This window comes from Ursus maritimus, unplaced genomic scaffold, assembly GCF_017311325.1.
Source record: "Ursus maritimus isolate PB19 unplaced genomic scaffold, ASM1731132v1 scaffold_32, whole genome shotgun sequence".
Taxonomy (NCBI): domain Eukaryota; kingdom Metazoa; phylum Chordata; class Mammalia; order Carnivora; family Ursidae; genus Ursus; species Ursus maritimus.
Window position 1 is genome coordinate 15,201,480 of NW_024425786.1, and position 16,856 is coordinate 15,218,335.

The following is a 16,856-nucleotide window of genomic DNA, read 5'->3' on the forward strand; positions in this document are numbered from 1 at the left end:
CCTATAGAAAAGAATGAAATCTTACCATTTGTGATAACATGGATGGACTAGAGGGTGTTATGCTAAGTGAAATAAATCAGACATAGAAAGATAAATACCATATGATCTCACTTATGTGTGGAATCTAAAACAAAACAAAACCAAGCTCACATAAACAGAGAATAGACTGGTGGTTGCCAGAGGCGGGGGGGGGGGGGGGGGTGAGTGGTAGACAAAATGGGCAGAGAATCAAAAAGTCCAAACTTCCAGTTAACAAAATAAATAAGTTATGCAGATGTAATGTACAGCATAGTGACTAGTTAATAATACTGAATTGCATATGTGAAAGTTGATAAGAGTAAATCCTAAAGGGTCTCATCACAAGAAAAACAATTCTGTAACTACATATGGTGACAGATGTTAAGCAGACTTACTGCAATGATCATTTTGCAATATATACAAGGGCTGAATATCATTATGTTTTACACCTGAGACTAGTGTAATATGCTACATCAATTATACCTCCATAAAAAATTATTTTTGCATCAAATTAAAAAAATAAACCACAAAATTAATCATTTAATTACCAAGGCCATAATGCTACACTAGAGTAGTTAAGGGTACAGAGATAACATACTCTGAGGTCCTGAATTTGTATGTGTGTGAGGATCTTTTGAGGAAGCAAAATTTAGGCTGAATTTCAAAGAATCAATGTGAACGCAGGCATGTGGGAGGTATATGGGAGGAAGTAGGAGGAAGCAGGTCAGGCAGAAGGAACAGCACATATGAAGGCTCAGAAGGGAGGTGTATTAAATAATCAACCCGCTTTTAGGAGAGCAGGGGAGGAACACAGGAAGAGCTGGGGAACTTGGTGTGAGAAGTACAGGCCACACCAAGCATCTTGGTCCTTAACCCCTCAACAATGCTCCAGGAGTAGATTTTAAGCTGAAATGTGATATAGTAAGACTTAAGTTTTTAAAAGATCCTTCTGACTGCTGCATGGAGAATGAACTGGAGGGAAAGAAGAATGTTATAAGGATATAACATATAAGTTTACTGCAGTAGTCCAAGAGAAATAATTATGATGCAAATAAAGGGTGTGTGTGAATAAATTTACTTAAATACAGGACTTAAATTGACAAGATTTGGTAACTGATTAGTTATGGTAGGTATAATCACTAAGGAGAGGAGGGATAAAAATAAATACATTAGATTGCTGGTTTATGACATGTGTGCCAGTCACTGAGATAGGGAACACTGGAAGAGACATCAGGTTTTGGCAGTCAAGAAGCAGGGGAGAGGAAGACCACGAACTCAAGTTTTGAGTATAACATGCTTGTGAGATACCTGACCATAGAGTTCAAGCAGAAAGTTGGGTATGTAGCCTGAAGATCAAAAGAGTACTCATTATGTAAGCAATCTGTAGAGTGACATAATGAATACCTATTTCAATACAAGGACAATAATGCACAATAAATAATGATCGTAGCAATAATGTAACAGTAACAATAATGCACTGAATTCTAATGCTAGAATCTAATAGGTCACAAGATATACGAATCAGAAAAGGCATCAACCACATGATCAATTCTTTCATTCTTTCTACACTTTTCCCAAGAAACTACCAATTCTATTCAAAACATTTTAAGTAACATGAAATTACTATTTTTTTTTTAAAGATTTTATTTATTTATGTGACAGAGAGACAGCCAGCGAGAGAGGGAACACAAGCAGGGGGAGTGGGAGAGGAAGAAGCAGGCTCCCAGCAGAGGAGCCCAATGTGGGACTCGATCCTGAAACGCCGGGATCACGCCCTGAGCCGAAGGCAGACGCCTAACGACTGCGCTACCCAGGCGCCCCTGAAATTACTATTTAAATGGTGGAACCCATCTCAGGATTGATTGGACAAGTGTTTTCACCCCATTATCCTATGTTCCTGGCAGCTCTGAAACAAGAATTTTCTCTCTTCTATGGAAAAGAGCTTCACACAATTCAACTATCTTATCAAGGATTATGCATTAAATTAGGTGCTGGGAGTATAGAGCTCAATAAGACATGGTGCTCCTTATGTTTCGTGAGCTAACATTCCGGTGGTAGAGACAAACGATAAGCCAGAAAATAAGCATAAAGTATGTCAGACAAAACTTATTGCTATGAATGAAATTAAAGAAAAGTAAAGACCAGAGAGTGAAAGGGGTGTGAAGGTACTACTTTAAAGTGATCGAGAATGGTTTTCCTGAAGACATGATATTAGAAGAGACACCTGAAAGGGAGACAAGGACATACTTGGGATGTAGAAGACCATTTCAAATAAAAGGAATAGCAAGAACAAAAGTGGAAATGTAGAACGAAGCTTGTGGACCAAGGGCAGGAAAGCCAGTAGCAATACACTGTCATGAAGGAGGAAGAGAAGGATAGGAAAGGGGATTAGAGAAGCAGCCAAAAGCCAGATAATGTATGACCTCATAAAGACCTCTAAAATTCTAGAAGTATGGACTTTTATTATATAGTTTAGTCACCAGCAGAGAGACATTGGCTAGTTTTTAGTAGGGAAGGGATGTGATCAGATTTATGTTTTATAACAACTCACTATGGCTGTTGTATAAAGAATAGACACAGAATATGTCAAAAACTCATAAAATTCAATGGCCAAAAAACAATCCAATTTTAAAAATGGGTAGAAGATCTGAACATTTTCCAAAGAGGACATACAGATAGCCAACAGGTACAAGAAAAGGTGTTCAGGGGCGTCTGGGTGGTGCAGTCGTTAAGCGTCTGCCTTCGGCTCAGGGCGTGATCCCAGCGTTATGGGATCGAGCCTCTCATCAGGCTCCTCTACCGGGAGCCTGCTTCTTCCTCTCACCCCCCTGCTTGTGTTCCCTCTCTCGCTGGCTGTCTCTGTCAAATAAATAAAATCTTAAAAAAAAAAAAAAAAAAAAAGGTGTTCAACATAACTAATCATCAGAGGAATGCAAATCAAAACCACAAAGAGATATCTCACATATGTCAGAATGGCTATTATTGAAAAGACAAGAAATAACTAACAAGTGTTGGTAAGGATGTACAGAAAAGGGAACCTTTGTGCATTGTTGGGGGAAATGTAAATAGTATGGGCACCATGGGAAAAGTTTGAGGATTCCTAAAAAAAAAAAAAAAAATTAAAAATAGAACTACCATATGATTCAGCAATTCCACTTTTGGGTATTTAGCTAAAGAAAACAGAAACACAAAATCAAAAAGATATATGCAGCCCACTAAGCATTACTTAAAATAGCCAAGATATGGAAACAACCTAAGTGTCCATCAATAAAATAGCCAAGATATGGAAACAACCTAAGTGTCCATCAGTAAGTGTCCATCAATATTTATTGATGGTATATACACACACACACACACACACACACTAGAATGTTATTCAGCCATAGAAAATAATGAAATGTTGCCATTTACAACAACATGGATGGACTTTAAGGACTTCACGCTAAGCAAAATAAGTCAGAGAAGACAAATACTGTATGATCTTACTTCTATGTGGAATTAAAGCAGCAGCAGCAGCAGCCCATAGATACAGAGAACAGACTGGTGATGCCACAGGGTTGACTGGGGTGGGAGCAGATGAAATAGGTCACAAGGTACAAATGTCCAATTAAAAGTAAGTCATATACTTAATAATAAGTAACTAGGGAGTTCTGGCTAGCTCAGTCAGTACAGCATGTGACTCTTGATCTCAGGGTTGTGAGTTCAAGTTCCACATTGGGTGCAGAGACTACTTAAAAATAAAATCTTTAAAAAAAAATAAGGAACTAAGTAACTATAGTTAATAATACTACAATGCAGATTTGAAAGTTGCTGCGAGTAGATCTTAAAAGTTCTCATCATAGGGGTGCCTGGGTGCATAGTCAGTTAAGCATCTGACTCTTCGTTTTGGCTCAAGTCATGATCTCAGGGTCGTGAGATCGAGCCCCGCCATCAGGCTCCACACTCAGCACAGAGTTTGCCTAAGACTCTCTCTCACTATCCCTCTGCCCCTCCTCCCTGTGCTCGCTCTCTCTCAAATAAATAAATCTTTTTAAAAAAGTTCTCATCATAAGAAAAAAAAGTTTTTCTGAAACTATGTATTGTGACAGATGCTAACTAGACTTCTTGTGGTGATCATTTTGCAATATATACAAATATCAAATTATTATGATCTACATCTGAAACTCATGTAATGTTACATGTCAATTGTACCTCAACAAAAATTAAAAGAATAAACAGAAAAGAGGCAAGACAGAAGCAAGGAGAAGAGTAGGGAAGTGACCACTAGCTAGGGGAGAGGTCAAAGTGGCTTAGAATCCAGCAGTGGCAGTGCAAGTGGTGAGAATGACCCACACAGGACTTGCTGATATAATGGTTGTGGAATGGGAGATAAAGATGATCTAAAGAAGACTTCTAGGTTTATCATCTCAGCAACTGGGGTAGACTGCGGGATAATTTACTGAAAAAAAGAAAATACAGGCATATACCAAACACCTGAAGAAACAGTAACACAGGGTTCAGAAACTCCAATGTCTTTATAAAACCAAGAGGTGACCTAAATGCGTGATGCACAAGGGTGCAAAATAGTAACAGAATAATCTATGCTAAGGCTAAAGGCATTCTGATTGATGAAAACACTAATCTGATAAAACAATTTATATCTGCCATAGAGAGAATCTCTCCCTTGAAGGCAAGGAATGGTTGCTAAGGTGTCAGGAACAATGAAGGAAACCCGACACTCAAGATAAAAACTGTTAGGCTAATCTGTAAGACTTAAATGATTTTACAGTTCCAATGGGGAAGGAGGGATAAAATAAGTAAACGTCTAAAAAACTAGAAAAATATGGATGGAATTCTCTCTAAAATATTAAAATGTCTTATAAACTATAGTATTTAAGACAGCAGTATAATGGTATTAGAACAGATCACTGGAGGGACACCTGGGTGGCTCAGTCAGTTAAGCATCTGACTCTTGATTCTGGCTCAGGTCATGATCTCAGGCTCGTGAGATCAAGCCACGTGGCTCCACACTCAATACACAGAGTCTGCTTGAGATTCTTTCCCCTCCCTCACCCTCTCCCACTGCTCCTCCTCCAGCTCATGCGTGCTCGCTCTCTCTCTCTCTCAAACAAATAAATAAAATCTTAAAAAAGAAAAACAGAATCAGTGGAATATAGAATTCCAGAAACAAACTCAGGTATATATGATAATTCAATAAATAATTAAAACAATATCTCAAAACAAGGAGGCAATGATGAACTACTCAATAATTAATACTGAAAGAAGAGACAAACCATTTGGTTAAAAAAAAAAAGGTTGAAACACTAGGAAAAAAATATTACATAAGTCAAAGGGAATTCTAATGAATGCTTACAAATCAGAGAAAAATCATCACCCCCAAAAAACGTGTACAAAAGACAGGATATTTCATATACACACAAACAACCAGCAAACGTCAAAAATCTTAGCTCCACAAATCGATAAATAAAAATTAAATGGGATTTTTAAAAAAAAATATATCAAATAAGTAAAAGGGCTCTTTCTTAAACTGCTGGTCAGAGATTAATTGGTATATTTCTGGAGGGCAGATAACATCATAACCCAAAAATAAGTTCACAAAGTTGTTCATCACAGTATTGTTAGTATTAGTGACAAACAGGAAAAGAATAAAAATACCCATTAATTAAATAAACAAGGGTATATTCCATGAAATACCATGTAACCAATAAAAATTATAGTAATACCTGTAGTCAAACATGAATATTTCTGCATGATCACTGAAAAAATGGTATTTATAAAATGGCATGAATGAACCCAAATATATTAAATTATAGATATTGATATGCATATATGCACTATAAGATGTCTGAAAGGATAGTCACCAAAAAGATAACAGCAGCTAACTCTCAGTAGTAAGATTTAAGGCTACAATTTCTTCCTTTACTATTCTTTTCCAATGAAGATTTTACACATACAAAACTGAAGTCCTTTTAATTTTGAAAATACATTTCAATAACAGATAAAAGATGAAACCTGAAGGTTTCTTGTGATCTCTTATAACACTTCCTGTGACCCCTAGATCTATAGACATCATAGTTACTGGAAGATTGCAAGCTACACCACTGTTCAATGTCTGAGTGGGAGTAGGTGGCAAGGGACAGGAACAGTGCTACACGTGTAAACACTGAAGTTACACTTTCTTTATAATTGGGATTCAGATTTAGAGTATCTAAGGTAAAATCACACCACTATAACATAAGCAAAAACTTTCACGGAATTTGAAGAACTATGAAAAAACATCGTTCAAGTAAGAATGAAGAATCATTGAACATAAAATTTAACATTAATGTGTCTCATAAATGGATCTTTATGGATGCCAAACAATTTAAAACGCATTTACTCCACCAGCTTCCAAAAAGATAAGGTACCTCAAAAATGGCCTTATGTCAAATTTCGTTTTCTGGCTTTAGGAAATTCTCAGAGGAATTGAAGCTAGAGAATTTCGGTTTTATTAAAAATTCAGGACATTTTTACAAAACCCTGTTGGAGACAGACCTGATGAAATCAACGACCCTGCTTTATGACTCAAGTAGGACTTTGATTGTCCACATACAAATTCATTTTCAACAACAGAACAGCTTAACCCTAACCACTAAGGGTCTTTGTTATTGTGACATCTCATTTAAAACTTTTATGAGAATTGACCCCCCACCTAGATACCTGATTAAAGTTTACAATGCTTTCCATACTATTGAAAAGTATTGTTTTTTCTTTTTCTTTCTTTCTTTCTTTCTTTCTTTCTTTCTTTCTTTCTTTCTTTATCTCTACACGCAATGTGCGGCTCAAACTTACAAACCCCAAGATCACATGCCCTATAGACTGAGCCAGCCAGGCACCCCAAAAAGCATAATTTTTAAGTCAAAAGAGATTACTAATGAGAAATTATTTTATTAAAGATGAAAAATGATGTGATTTAATTCAATGAACACTACCATTACTGGAGACAACATTAAGACAAAAGCATACCTATATGCTTCAAGATAGACAAGGATATTAACTCATTAGTGCTATGACTGAGTCGACAGGCGACATTTTAAAAGCTAAGACTGAGGGTGCCTGGGTGGCTCAGTTGGTTAAGCATCTCTTGATTTCGACTCAGGTCATGGTCTTAGGGTCCTGAGATGGAGCTCAGCGTGGGGTTTGCTTGGGATTCTCCTTCCCTCTACCCTCTCTTGTGCATGCAAGTGCTCTCGCTCAAGCTCTCTCTCATATAAATCAATCAATCAATCAATCAATCTTTAAAAACAAAAAATAAAAATAAAACATGAAAGTTAAAACTGGGTTTGTTTATATTACGTAGGTATCTCCTTCAAATTCTTCATGTAGGAACTTAGCTACTTACTTTACAATTACTTGTATCATTGTCTAAGCTTCAGAACCTAACTTAACTATTACTGCTAAAACCATAAAACTAATGAACAAATGGTCAGAATTTAAGGTTTCCAGTTATCAAGTCAATAAGAAGCTCTTCAAAAGACTGAATGACTTGCTGATTTTGGCAATTTTCCCAAATGACAGGGGAGGCTATACCCTTCCTAAGATATGCCAGCAAGCCATAGTTTCCAACCTTTTCTCTGCTCCTACACCCTGTGGCATAGGACTGAGTACTTCATTGTAAGAGTGATTTTTTTTAAAGAGTAATTTTTAAAACAGAAAAGATAACAAAGGTAGTAGGGAGAGGAAGGAAGATATATAAAGTAGTTCATTTAAAAAATTGAGTGATTTGGATTCACGGCCCCAGCCTTTGAAAGTAAACAATTCTGGAAGCCAATACATGATAAATACAGCATCATGTATTTATTTATTTTTGTTTTTTAAAGATTTTATTTATTTATTGGACAGAGAGAGACACAGCAAGAGAGGGAACACCAGGAGGGGGAGTGGGAGAGGGAGAGGCAGGCTTCCTGCCAATCAGGGAGCCCCATGTGGGGCTCAATCCCAGAATCCTGGGATCACGCCCTGAGCCAAAGGCAGATGCCTTAACAACTGAGCCACCCAAGTGCCCCTGTATTTATTTTTATCCAGGGGTCCATAAAAACTTTCAGGCATCTAGCACATTTCTTAATACAGAAATGTTCCTCTTGCCTTATTGCTATCAACAACAGAGACATAGCTGAGATCGTGATGCTGAGGGAAAGTAACAAAAACATCCCCCTTCTTTCCCACTTTAACATTTAAAAGCTTGAAAGGGAACTTGTAGATTACTTACTATAATCCCTCATCTTACTGATGAAAAAGTAGGGGTTAAAAGGACTTAACATTCTGACCTAAGGTCATAAATCTAAGTGACAGAGTGGAGACCAGCAGCAAGTGTTCTAGTATTTGATGAGGTCTACACATGCACCTCTCTCAGTGCACTGTGGTCACCTGAATGGGCACATGTATACACGTGTGTATTTTTTATATATTTGAGACATAAAATCCTCAGGTGTTATTCCATAGATCACTTTAAAACTTAGGAAGCAGAACAATTTCAAATTCAATCTACTCTTTAGGGCAAAAACAGTAGCAGCAAAGCCTGTTTCTCCTCTCCCTTCTCCTCCCGTACAGGTACTACAGTTTCCCTAAATTAACTCTTTCTTATCCTGAATGCTTGTCAAAATGAAACTCATTATCTCCCTCTTCAAACATCCCCATGTATACTCCATTTTATATTTTACTATAAATCCAGGCATTTAAGCGGGAAGAGTCAACCTCTTATTGTTCTCTCTTTTACTTAGGGGAACCATGCATCCTGTTTGCCTGGACAATACTGGTTTATGCCTGTTGCTCCAGCAAAATGACTCACAGCATCCCCATGCATTTTAAAACTGCCCCAATTCAGATGATAAATTACAAGGTCACTGTATAATCCTTACTTAGTAACCAATTGCTATATATTCTTCTAACTAGTTTCCTCTCCTTTCAGCTAACTCCCTAATCTATCACATGAAATGACAATCATCTCCCTTCATCCCATTTTCCACCTCCACATGCCACTTTCTTGCACATGCTGCCCCTCTGCCTGGAATATCCTTCTCTCTCTTTTTATTGTGCGAATAACAATCTGGGAACTCAGACCAAATGTCATCTCTGCTGTGAAGCCTTTCCAGAATCTTCCAGTCATGTTCTGGGCCTCCTGCACTAACAACGACTGCAATATTAGTAACGGGAAGTGTGTACCGAATGCTCACTGTGCCCTGAGCTCAATCAATTTTAGGTATTTACTCTCATTTAATTGTATAGTAACTCTATATGATAGGTTTTGTTTTCCTCATTTTTTTTTTTAAATGTAGAAATTAAGGCTCGGGAAAATTCAGTAATTTGGCTAAAGTTACAAAATTAAGTGGTGGAACTAGGACTTGAAGCTAAGTATGTTTGGTTCTGAGGCAAAGCTTTTAAATCCCTCCCCTATACTATCACACCAGTACCACCATTAACAGGTTCCTGTGATCTAACAAATTTGAGCCTGTGCTGCAATTCTGTCCCACTTGATCACTTCTGTGCATTCATAATTCTTTGTATACACTCCACAGGCGGTCCAGTCATATATTAATAAGTGTCTTTTGCCTCACTTAACGAGACTGGGATGACCTCAATGATAGGGAAAGGCTTTGCTACTCATGGCACCTGCAATTGTGGCTTAATGCAGATATATGAAAGGCCAAAAGCAACAGAGTACTTACTATTCAGTCATAAATTCTAATGCAGAGGGTCGTCTCATCTGCAGTCTTAATAACTAGAATGTGGTACAGGATCTATCTAGAATTAGACCACAGATGTAAACTAGCAATCTTTAGGATAAACCTAATAGATTTTCTTCGGCTGGTATAGGTGCTATTTGTTAGTAGAATTAGCTGTCAACATTTAAAATGTGCAGGTTTTTTTTTTTTTTTTACATAAATAAAGATTTCTAGCTTCTTTTGAAACACTGGGTCAACATTTTTACATAACATAACAGTCAGGAAGTAATAACTGCCTACTTGACCCAGGGATGTCCTCCCCCACTCGATGTACACCACTCTATATATTTCCAAAACTGAAGACAAGTTGCCATTGTCATGCTTATGCAGTTGTTGTTGTTGTTGTTTTTAAGATTTTATTTATTTGACAGAGAGAGAGCACAAGTAGGCAGAGCAACAGGCAGAGGGACCTGAGATCATGACCTGAGCCGAAGGCAGCCACTTAACTGACTGAGCCACCCAGGCACCCCAACATGTGGTTGTTTTTAAAAGGAAAATGAAATGTTTTTAGTACGTATGTCTCCATTAAAAAGCTATGTGTGCACTTCATGAATTTCATGCATCTGGAAAGGCTACACATTAATAAATGTGGTTTTAAGTGCAAATAACTAATAAAATAAACTGAGGCTTCATGACAATACTACACATCAAGAAGTATTACCAGCATTGTGATTATTGACTGATGGCCTTTATCAATTAAAAGCATACATTTAATGTGCTTTATGTTTACACAAACACATACACTTGTATTCATTCAGGCGGGTGGTCCCTGGTGAAAAATAGAGAGCAAAAGGATTTCTGTAGCTAAGGGTAACCAAAAGAGGGTAGGATATCAAGCTTGGTAATATTAAAGAAAAACAAACCAGAGGGAATTAAAATGCAAAAAGATATACTAAGACATATTCGAGTTGAGAATTTGAAAACAAATCAACAAAAGTTTGTCAAGTATATAGCTTGAAAGTAATGATATTTTAATTAATGGGGGAAAACAGAGATCAAAATTTAACTGCCCTAATCAACCAATTCCAGGTTTTTCTGTAGTATGCCCTTACCTAACTGTGCACGTAAGTAGAAAGCTTCCATGTGTAAATGCTACCCGTCCCATGTTCACTTCCAGGGAGGAAATTAAATAAATTCACACCTTTTCAAGGGGCTCTAAACTCAGCCATGTATTTGTGATCTCCATTTTTAAGAAAAATTTTAACAACTTTTTTTAACCTATGCTACTTAAAATCAAGTCAACAGTCCATCATTCTAAAATGATATTAAATAATCCCTATTGGGGCACCTGGGTAGCGCAGTCGTTAGGCGTCTGCCTTCGGCTCAGGGCGTGATCCCGGCGTTCCGGGATCGAGTCCCACATCGGGCACCTCCTCTGGGAGCCTGCTTCTTCCTCTCCCACTCCCCTGCTTGTGTTCCCTCTCTCGCTGGCTGTCTATCTCTGTCAAATAAATAAATCTTAAAAAAAAAAAAAAAATCATCCCTATTACTTGTTCATAAACTAGGCCCTGAGGAATACCTCACCATCAAGCCACAAAGGGGGAAGCAAGCAGCCCCCTACTCCTTACTACCTTTCATTTTATCTGTCTTATACACTGAGCTCTCAGTTTAGGTATTTTAAAGTTTTGAAAACCACTCATTTCTTCTGAATGGTTTATCAAAATTTAAAGTGACCAAGCGATGAAATCAAAATCCTGGCAAATTTGGTGACTTCCAACCTCTACTGCAGTTTTCTAAATTCCAGTTCTTCTTGGAATGTTTTGATTTCTAAAAGCAAGAAAATGAACTTATAGAAGACCATGATAACCACATTCTGCAAAAGGAATGAAAAGATGCTTAGCTGACAGAATTTCCTAATAGCCCATGTAAAGAATTAAAGAAGACACCCTCCAATCAAAAAGCTCCTTTATGTAGGCCTAAAGGGTTAAGAGGTATACCTAAAATACATCTAACTGTGCTCTGAATTACACAGGCACTAGTCCCAAACAATACTGTTAAGTAACAATGTTTAAATTTTCAACCTTAAAGTTTTCATGAACACAACATGCAGCATTTAATTCCTACTGCTCCATACTGAAACATGAAATACTCAATTATTGATGAGGTTTCCATAGGAACTGCAGCTCCTTTTGGTATCATGCAATAATTCATTAGGAAGAGTGGCAGCAGCTATGCTCTGAATGTAGAGACATTACATAGAAATATTACCAATAAAAATCTGGAAGTTATAACAACTTGTAAAGAAAAAGAACACGTCTGCTTAAATATCATTTAGATGTTCGAGGCTATGAGAGAACTGATGGACATGAGAAGTACAGAGAGTGCCTACAGAAAAAAGAAGAGACCAGCAGAGGTTAGTGAACAAATACACAGCGTCATCCCTCACGGCTCACTTTGTCTTACCTGAGGAGGAGTAGGTGTGGAAGTAGGTCTCCCTATGGGAGGAGTAGGATTTCTGCTGCCACCTCCAGACATAATCTCTTCTGTTATGTCTTTCCCTCCCTGGTTTGGGTCCCGAATTCTTATCTATAAGGTCAGAATAAGATGGCACATTGAGAGATGGGTAACTATGTAGTACATTTATAGGCATATGATATGTTAAAGGTATAAACTGGGAATTCTATCAAATATCAAAGTTCATAATCACCACATTTGACTTTATTTCAATCACAGAACCATATGGGGGTCATTCAAAGAAATTTAGGACATTAGTTCTGACTTGAACTAATCAGAATAACAAGCTAAAATGAGAACCAGTTGGCTGAATTTCTAGGTCAAAATGGCAAACAAAGTATTAACGCTTGTCTTGTAAGCGCTGCCAAATTAACTGATTTAATTTACAATGCTTAACATAAGATTCATAAATAAAATCATTTTAAAATACATGTTACTCAGTAGAATAAAGTTTTAGGGGTCGTAAATGGGTCTCTAACAAAATGAAAAATGCACATATCCTAGTAATTAGGAATAATTTATGTTGCAGACACCTTATATATGTATATAAGAATGTTCACTGCAATAGTGGCTTTTCGAGCAAAGGCACAGAAACAAGCTCAAGGCTGATCAAGAACATAGTAATTAAAAAATTATGCTACATCCTTACAATTAAAAACCAATAGAAAGCAAACAGAAAGAATGAAATAGATCTACGTGTACTGATATGGAATGATCATCCAAACATATTAGTAAGTAAAAAGCTACCAGATACAGAACAATGTGTATGGTGTTCTTTCAATTTTTAAAAGGCTAACTATGCTTACAGATGTCAGTGGAAATGGTGTTGCAAAGGAGATGGAGCACCTGGGTCTAGGCCTTCCATCCTCTGACAGTGCTGAGACCTAAAGACCCCTTCTGCTATCATGACCTCCAGAGTGACACCAAGGTAACCCTGGCTTCCTGGAAATGTCAAACCATTCATTAATAAAACCACCTAGATCTGGAAGCTGTTTGGGGAATTCTTCAGTAAGATTTCTAATATCAGCTATTTTTTCAGATACAGAAACTTGTCTCTACTACAGTTTTAAATATTGCTTCTCTTTCATTTGTTCTACTTTCTTGTTCAGTAATATCTATTATGTCTTCCATTTACATCGTCTTCTTCATTAATGTTTCTGCATCCTGGGTGTTCTTCACATCCAACATCTGTTTCAACATTTCTAAAGCATACTTTCTCACCTTCAGTGTCCTGATACATGGGCATGTCCTGCTTATTATGATGTCTGCACAAGAAATTTGTTTCTGATAATAAAAGAGCCAAAGTTTGGAACCTTATTAATTTTTATTAAATGACAGCACTTTCAAGAGTACTGATTGCTATGATATCTCTTCCACATATCTCACCCTTGTGAATCCCATTTTGTGTGTCCTAATGGGTAAGAGATTACAAGCCACTCTTCTCCAGGATGTCCTGCAATGTGAATTTCATATTACTACACTCTAATTTTCTTGGGCCTGCCTTACTAGACAGAGGCAAAGCCCCTGTAACTTCCTAAAAACAGTTAGGATACATTTTCTAAATTCTGCTATTTCTAAAAATAAATCTATTCCACAGGAAGGATTTTTCTTTTTTTTTAAAGATTTTATTTATTTATGTGACAGAGAGACAGCCAGCGAGAGAGGGAACACAGCAGGCGAGTGAGAGAGGAAGAAGCAGGCTCCCAGCGGAGGAGCCCGATGTGGGACTCGATCCCGGAACGCCGGGATCACGCCCTGAGCCGAAGGCAGACGCTTTAACGACTGCGCTACCCAGGCGCCCAGGAAGGATTTTTCTTATTGTCCTTAACATCTCGCTCATTTTCGCTTGTGGTGTTTTCTCCCCCGTAAGTTCATATTTGCATGTAGAGCTGATTAGGACTGAAGTTAGAGGGCAATAATCAGTACGTGAAAACAGAGCTCAAATTTCTCCCACTTAGTAAGATCTTACCAGACTAAACCCTCCCAGTTCTAAAGAAGGCATGTTGCCATCTAGCATAACTAGCTCAGTGCATGTTGAAAAATGATATTAAGCAAATGGTTCTTGTAACTTCTACTTATATGTCCATATAAATTGTCTAGGTCTAGCGGTAAGCATATAAGCAAAAAACAAAAAATGGCAGTCATTCATGAACTCAGATGAATAATGATTACAGCTGTGGGTAAACTTATTTGACACAGGAGTGGATATTCGATTTTAAAATAAGAAAACTTAATAAATATCTCTTACTGTTTTTTTCTCTCTCTTGGCTGGAGGGGGTTGCTGCTGCGTAGGCACTATGATTGGTGCTGACTGATACACTGGCTGACTTGGGTAAAAAGGCGTTCCTAAAGAATTAGGAAAAAAATGAAGCATTCAGTTATTTTGTCAACCACTATAAGACTACTAATGGCACTGTGTCTCCGGACAATCAGTTAAAATAATAAGTAACAAAAACATTCCTCTTAATCATCTCTATCCACTGGCTCCCCTCTATTTACGGAAGTGCTCAAGGAATGATTCCCCAAAACTCAGAAACACCTATCTTTTTGTCAGCATCCGATATGAAAACGACTAAATAACCAACTCTTGCAGATTGCCATCAGAGTCACCTTTCAAAAAAACTGATCATACTATAGCACTGCTTTTAAAAAATCTGTTCCGGGGGACTGCCCATTCCCTGTGATGTGAATATGTTTTGTGTGGGGGTTTGGTCAGAGTCAGGAGAATATGTATGATCATCTTGTAGAGTGGGAGTGGTCTGATTATTCTCCCTACTTACAGAGAACCACTGTCATAGGGAACCACCCTTAAGGCTTAGCAAATATCATACTATCAAGCAGAAAAAAGGCTGAGAACAAGCAGCTGGAAAATAAAGTCTGATACTGAGTCCAGATTCCAGGGTTTTAACTATCTTATGTACCATTCTCTAGCACTATAACTTTGCTCTAGCAACAACTTATACCTACTACTATCCCTTGAGTACATTAATCTCTTTGACGTTGTTCAAACCTTTGACTATGTTGTCCTTCTACCTGAAATTACCTTCTTCCATCCACCCCTTGTATGCTTAATGAATACTTTCTTAACTTTAGAAACTTTGACTATTATTATAATTACTATTAAGCCAGAGTACTAAGAGAAGAGGTGATCAGGAAGGGTCAGATACTAGATACATTAAGTAGAACCTACAGATTTGCTGACAGAGTGGATGTGACTATGAGAGAAAGGAGTATCCAGGAAAACTCTTAAGGTTTTTTGTTGCAGCAAGTGGAAGAATGAAAATGCTATTTACTGTGCTATTTATTTACTGAGATGAGGAAAACTAGAGGAAGAGTAAGAGTTTAGGGCCTAAAAATCAAGAATTCAATTTTGGACATGTAAAGTTTGAGATTCTTACTAGACAGATAGCAGCAAGCAGGCAGGAAGAGACACAAGTCTGGAGTCAGAGAATAGGTATCCATTTTGGAATTAGTAGAGTATGGACAACACTTAAACCATGAGACTTGGGTAACTGAGGAAATTAGTACAAATAGAGAATGAACCCAAGGACGAAATTTTGGGGCACTCTATGTTGTTCAGAAATTACAGGTATGAAGAAAACCTAGCAAAGGAGATGAAAAAGAAAATCAAAGCTGTGGTTGAAGTAAAGTAGAATGCATAGGTGCCCCTGACAAAAGTTATACTGGGGGGCGTGGCGGGAAAGTGTATCCTGGGCTCAACAGTGAATGAGATGGAAATGAAGACAGCTGAGCATAGATAACTCCTTTTCTTAAAATTCTGCTATAAAGAGAAGCAGAAAAGTGGCTGGGGTTTTTGTTTGTCTTAAGATGGGAATGAAACAGTATATACCTGTATGCCGAAGGGACTAACTCAGCAGAGAGAGAGAGAGAAAATGATAATGCCAGAAAGAGAGAATAGAACAACTGGAGTAATAGCCTTAAATGTGTACATGATGGGATCCCGTGCACAAGTAGAAGTCTGGCCTTTGATAGAAGCAGTGATGGTTGAGTCAAAGATAACAAGAAGGAAAAACATGAAGGTATAGATAGTTAATACAGGTAAAATCCTTGATATTTTAGTAAACAGTCAAATAATGTTGGTTCTATTATCACTGTCATCGTCAGCTTCAAACCATTCCCACCATCATAACAGTCTTTAAGCGGTAATTTCTTGGAAGCAGTACCACATTTGCAGGTACCAGAATTCTGCAGGTCTTAGCCAAATTTGGAGAAGATCTAAACAGGGGGCATGGCTAGGATTTCAATGATTTCAATGTAAAAAGAGAAAACACCTTATTAGCCGTGCCTCTGGTAGTGCATACACTATTGTCAAAGTCAAGCTTAAATAAGCGATTCTATGCTACCCTATAAGGTCACTAGCTCTAAAACTCAGAAAACAATCTCCTAAAATTGGTTTCAAATGCTGCTAGACAGGCAATACAGTCTGCTCACCTTGCCGTATTTTTTAAACTAAGTGACATAAGACCCAAAAGGTGAATCATCCCTTTAAGAAAAAAATTAGATTGTTCTAATAAAACATTTTTTGAGTCAACATGACTGGGGTAGAAACTGGCATATAATACACATGCTATAAATACCAGCTGAATAAAACTGGCCGCATAG

General features: G+C 37.5%; 1 protein-coding gene across 3 annotated transcripts in view; it reads right to left on the bottom strand.

Annotated features, from left to right (window-relative positions):
* EIF4G3 (eukaryotic translation initiation factor 4 gamma 3) overlaps positions 1–16,856 on the bottom strand; it is a 361,657-nt gene that overhangs the window by 154,729 nt on the left and 190,072 nt on the right. For all 3 annotated transcript variants that reach the window (XM_040645901.1, XM_040645903.1, XM_040645902.1), the window contains 2 exons: positions 14,482–14,579; positions 12,183–12,305 (listed from right to left, as the gene is read on the bottom strand). In XM_040645901.1, the coding sequence (XP_040501835.1) occupies positions 12,183–12,305; positions 14,482–14,579 (221 nt within the window). The remainder of the gene's footprint in view (positions 1–12,182; positions 12,306–14,481; positions 14,580–16,856) is intronic.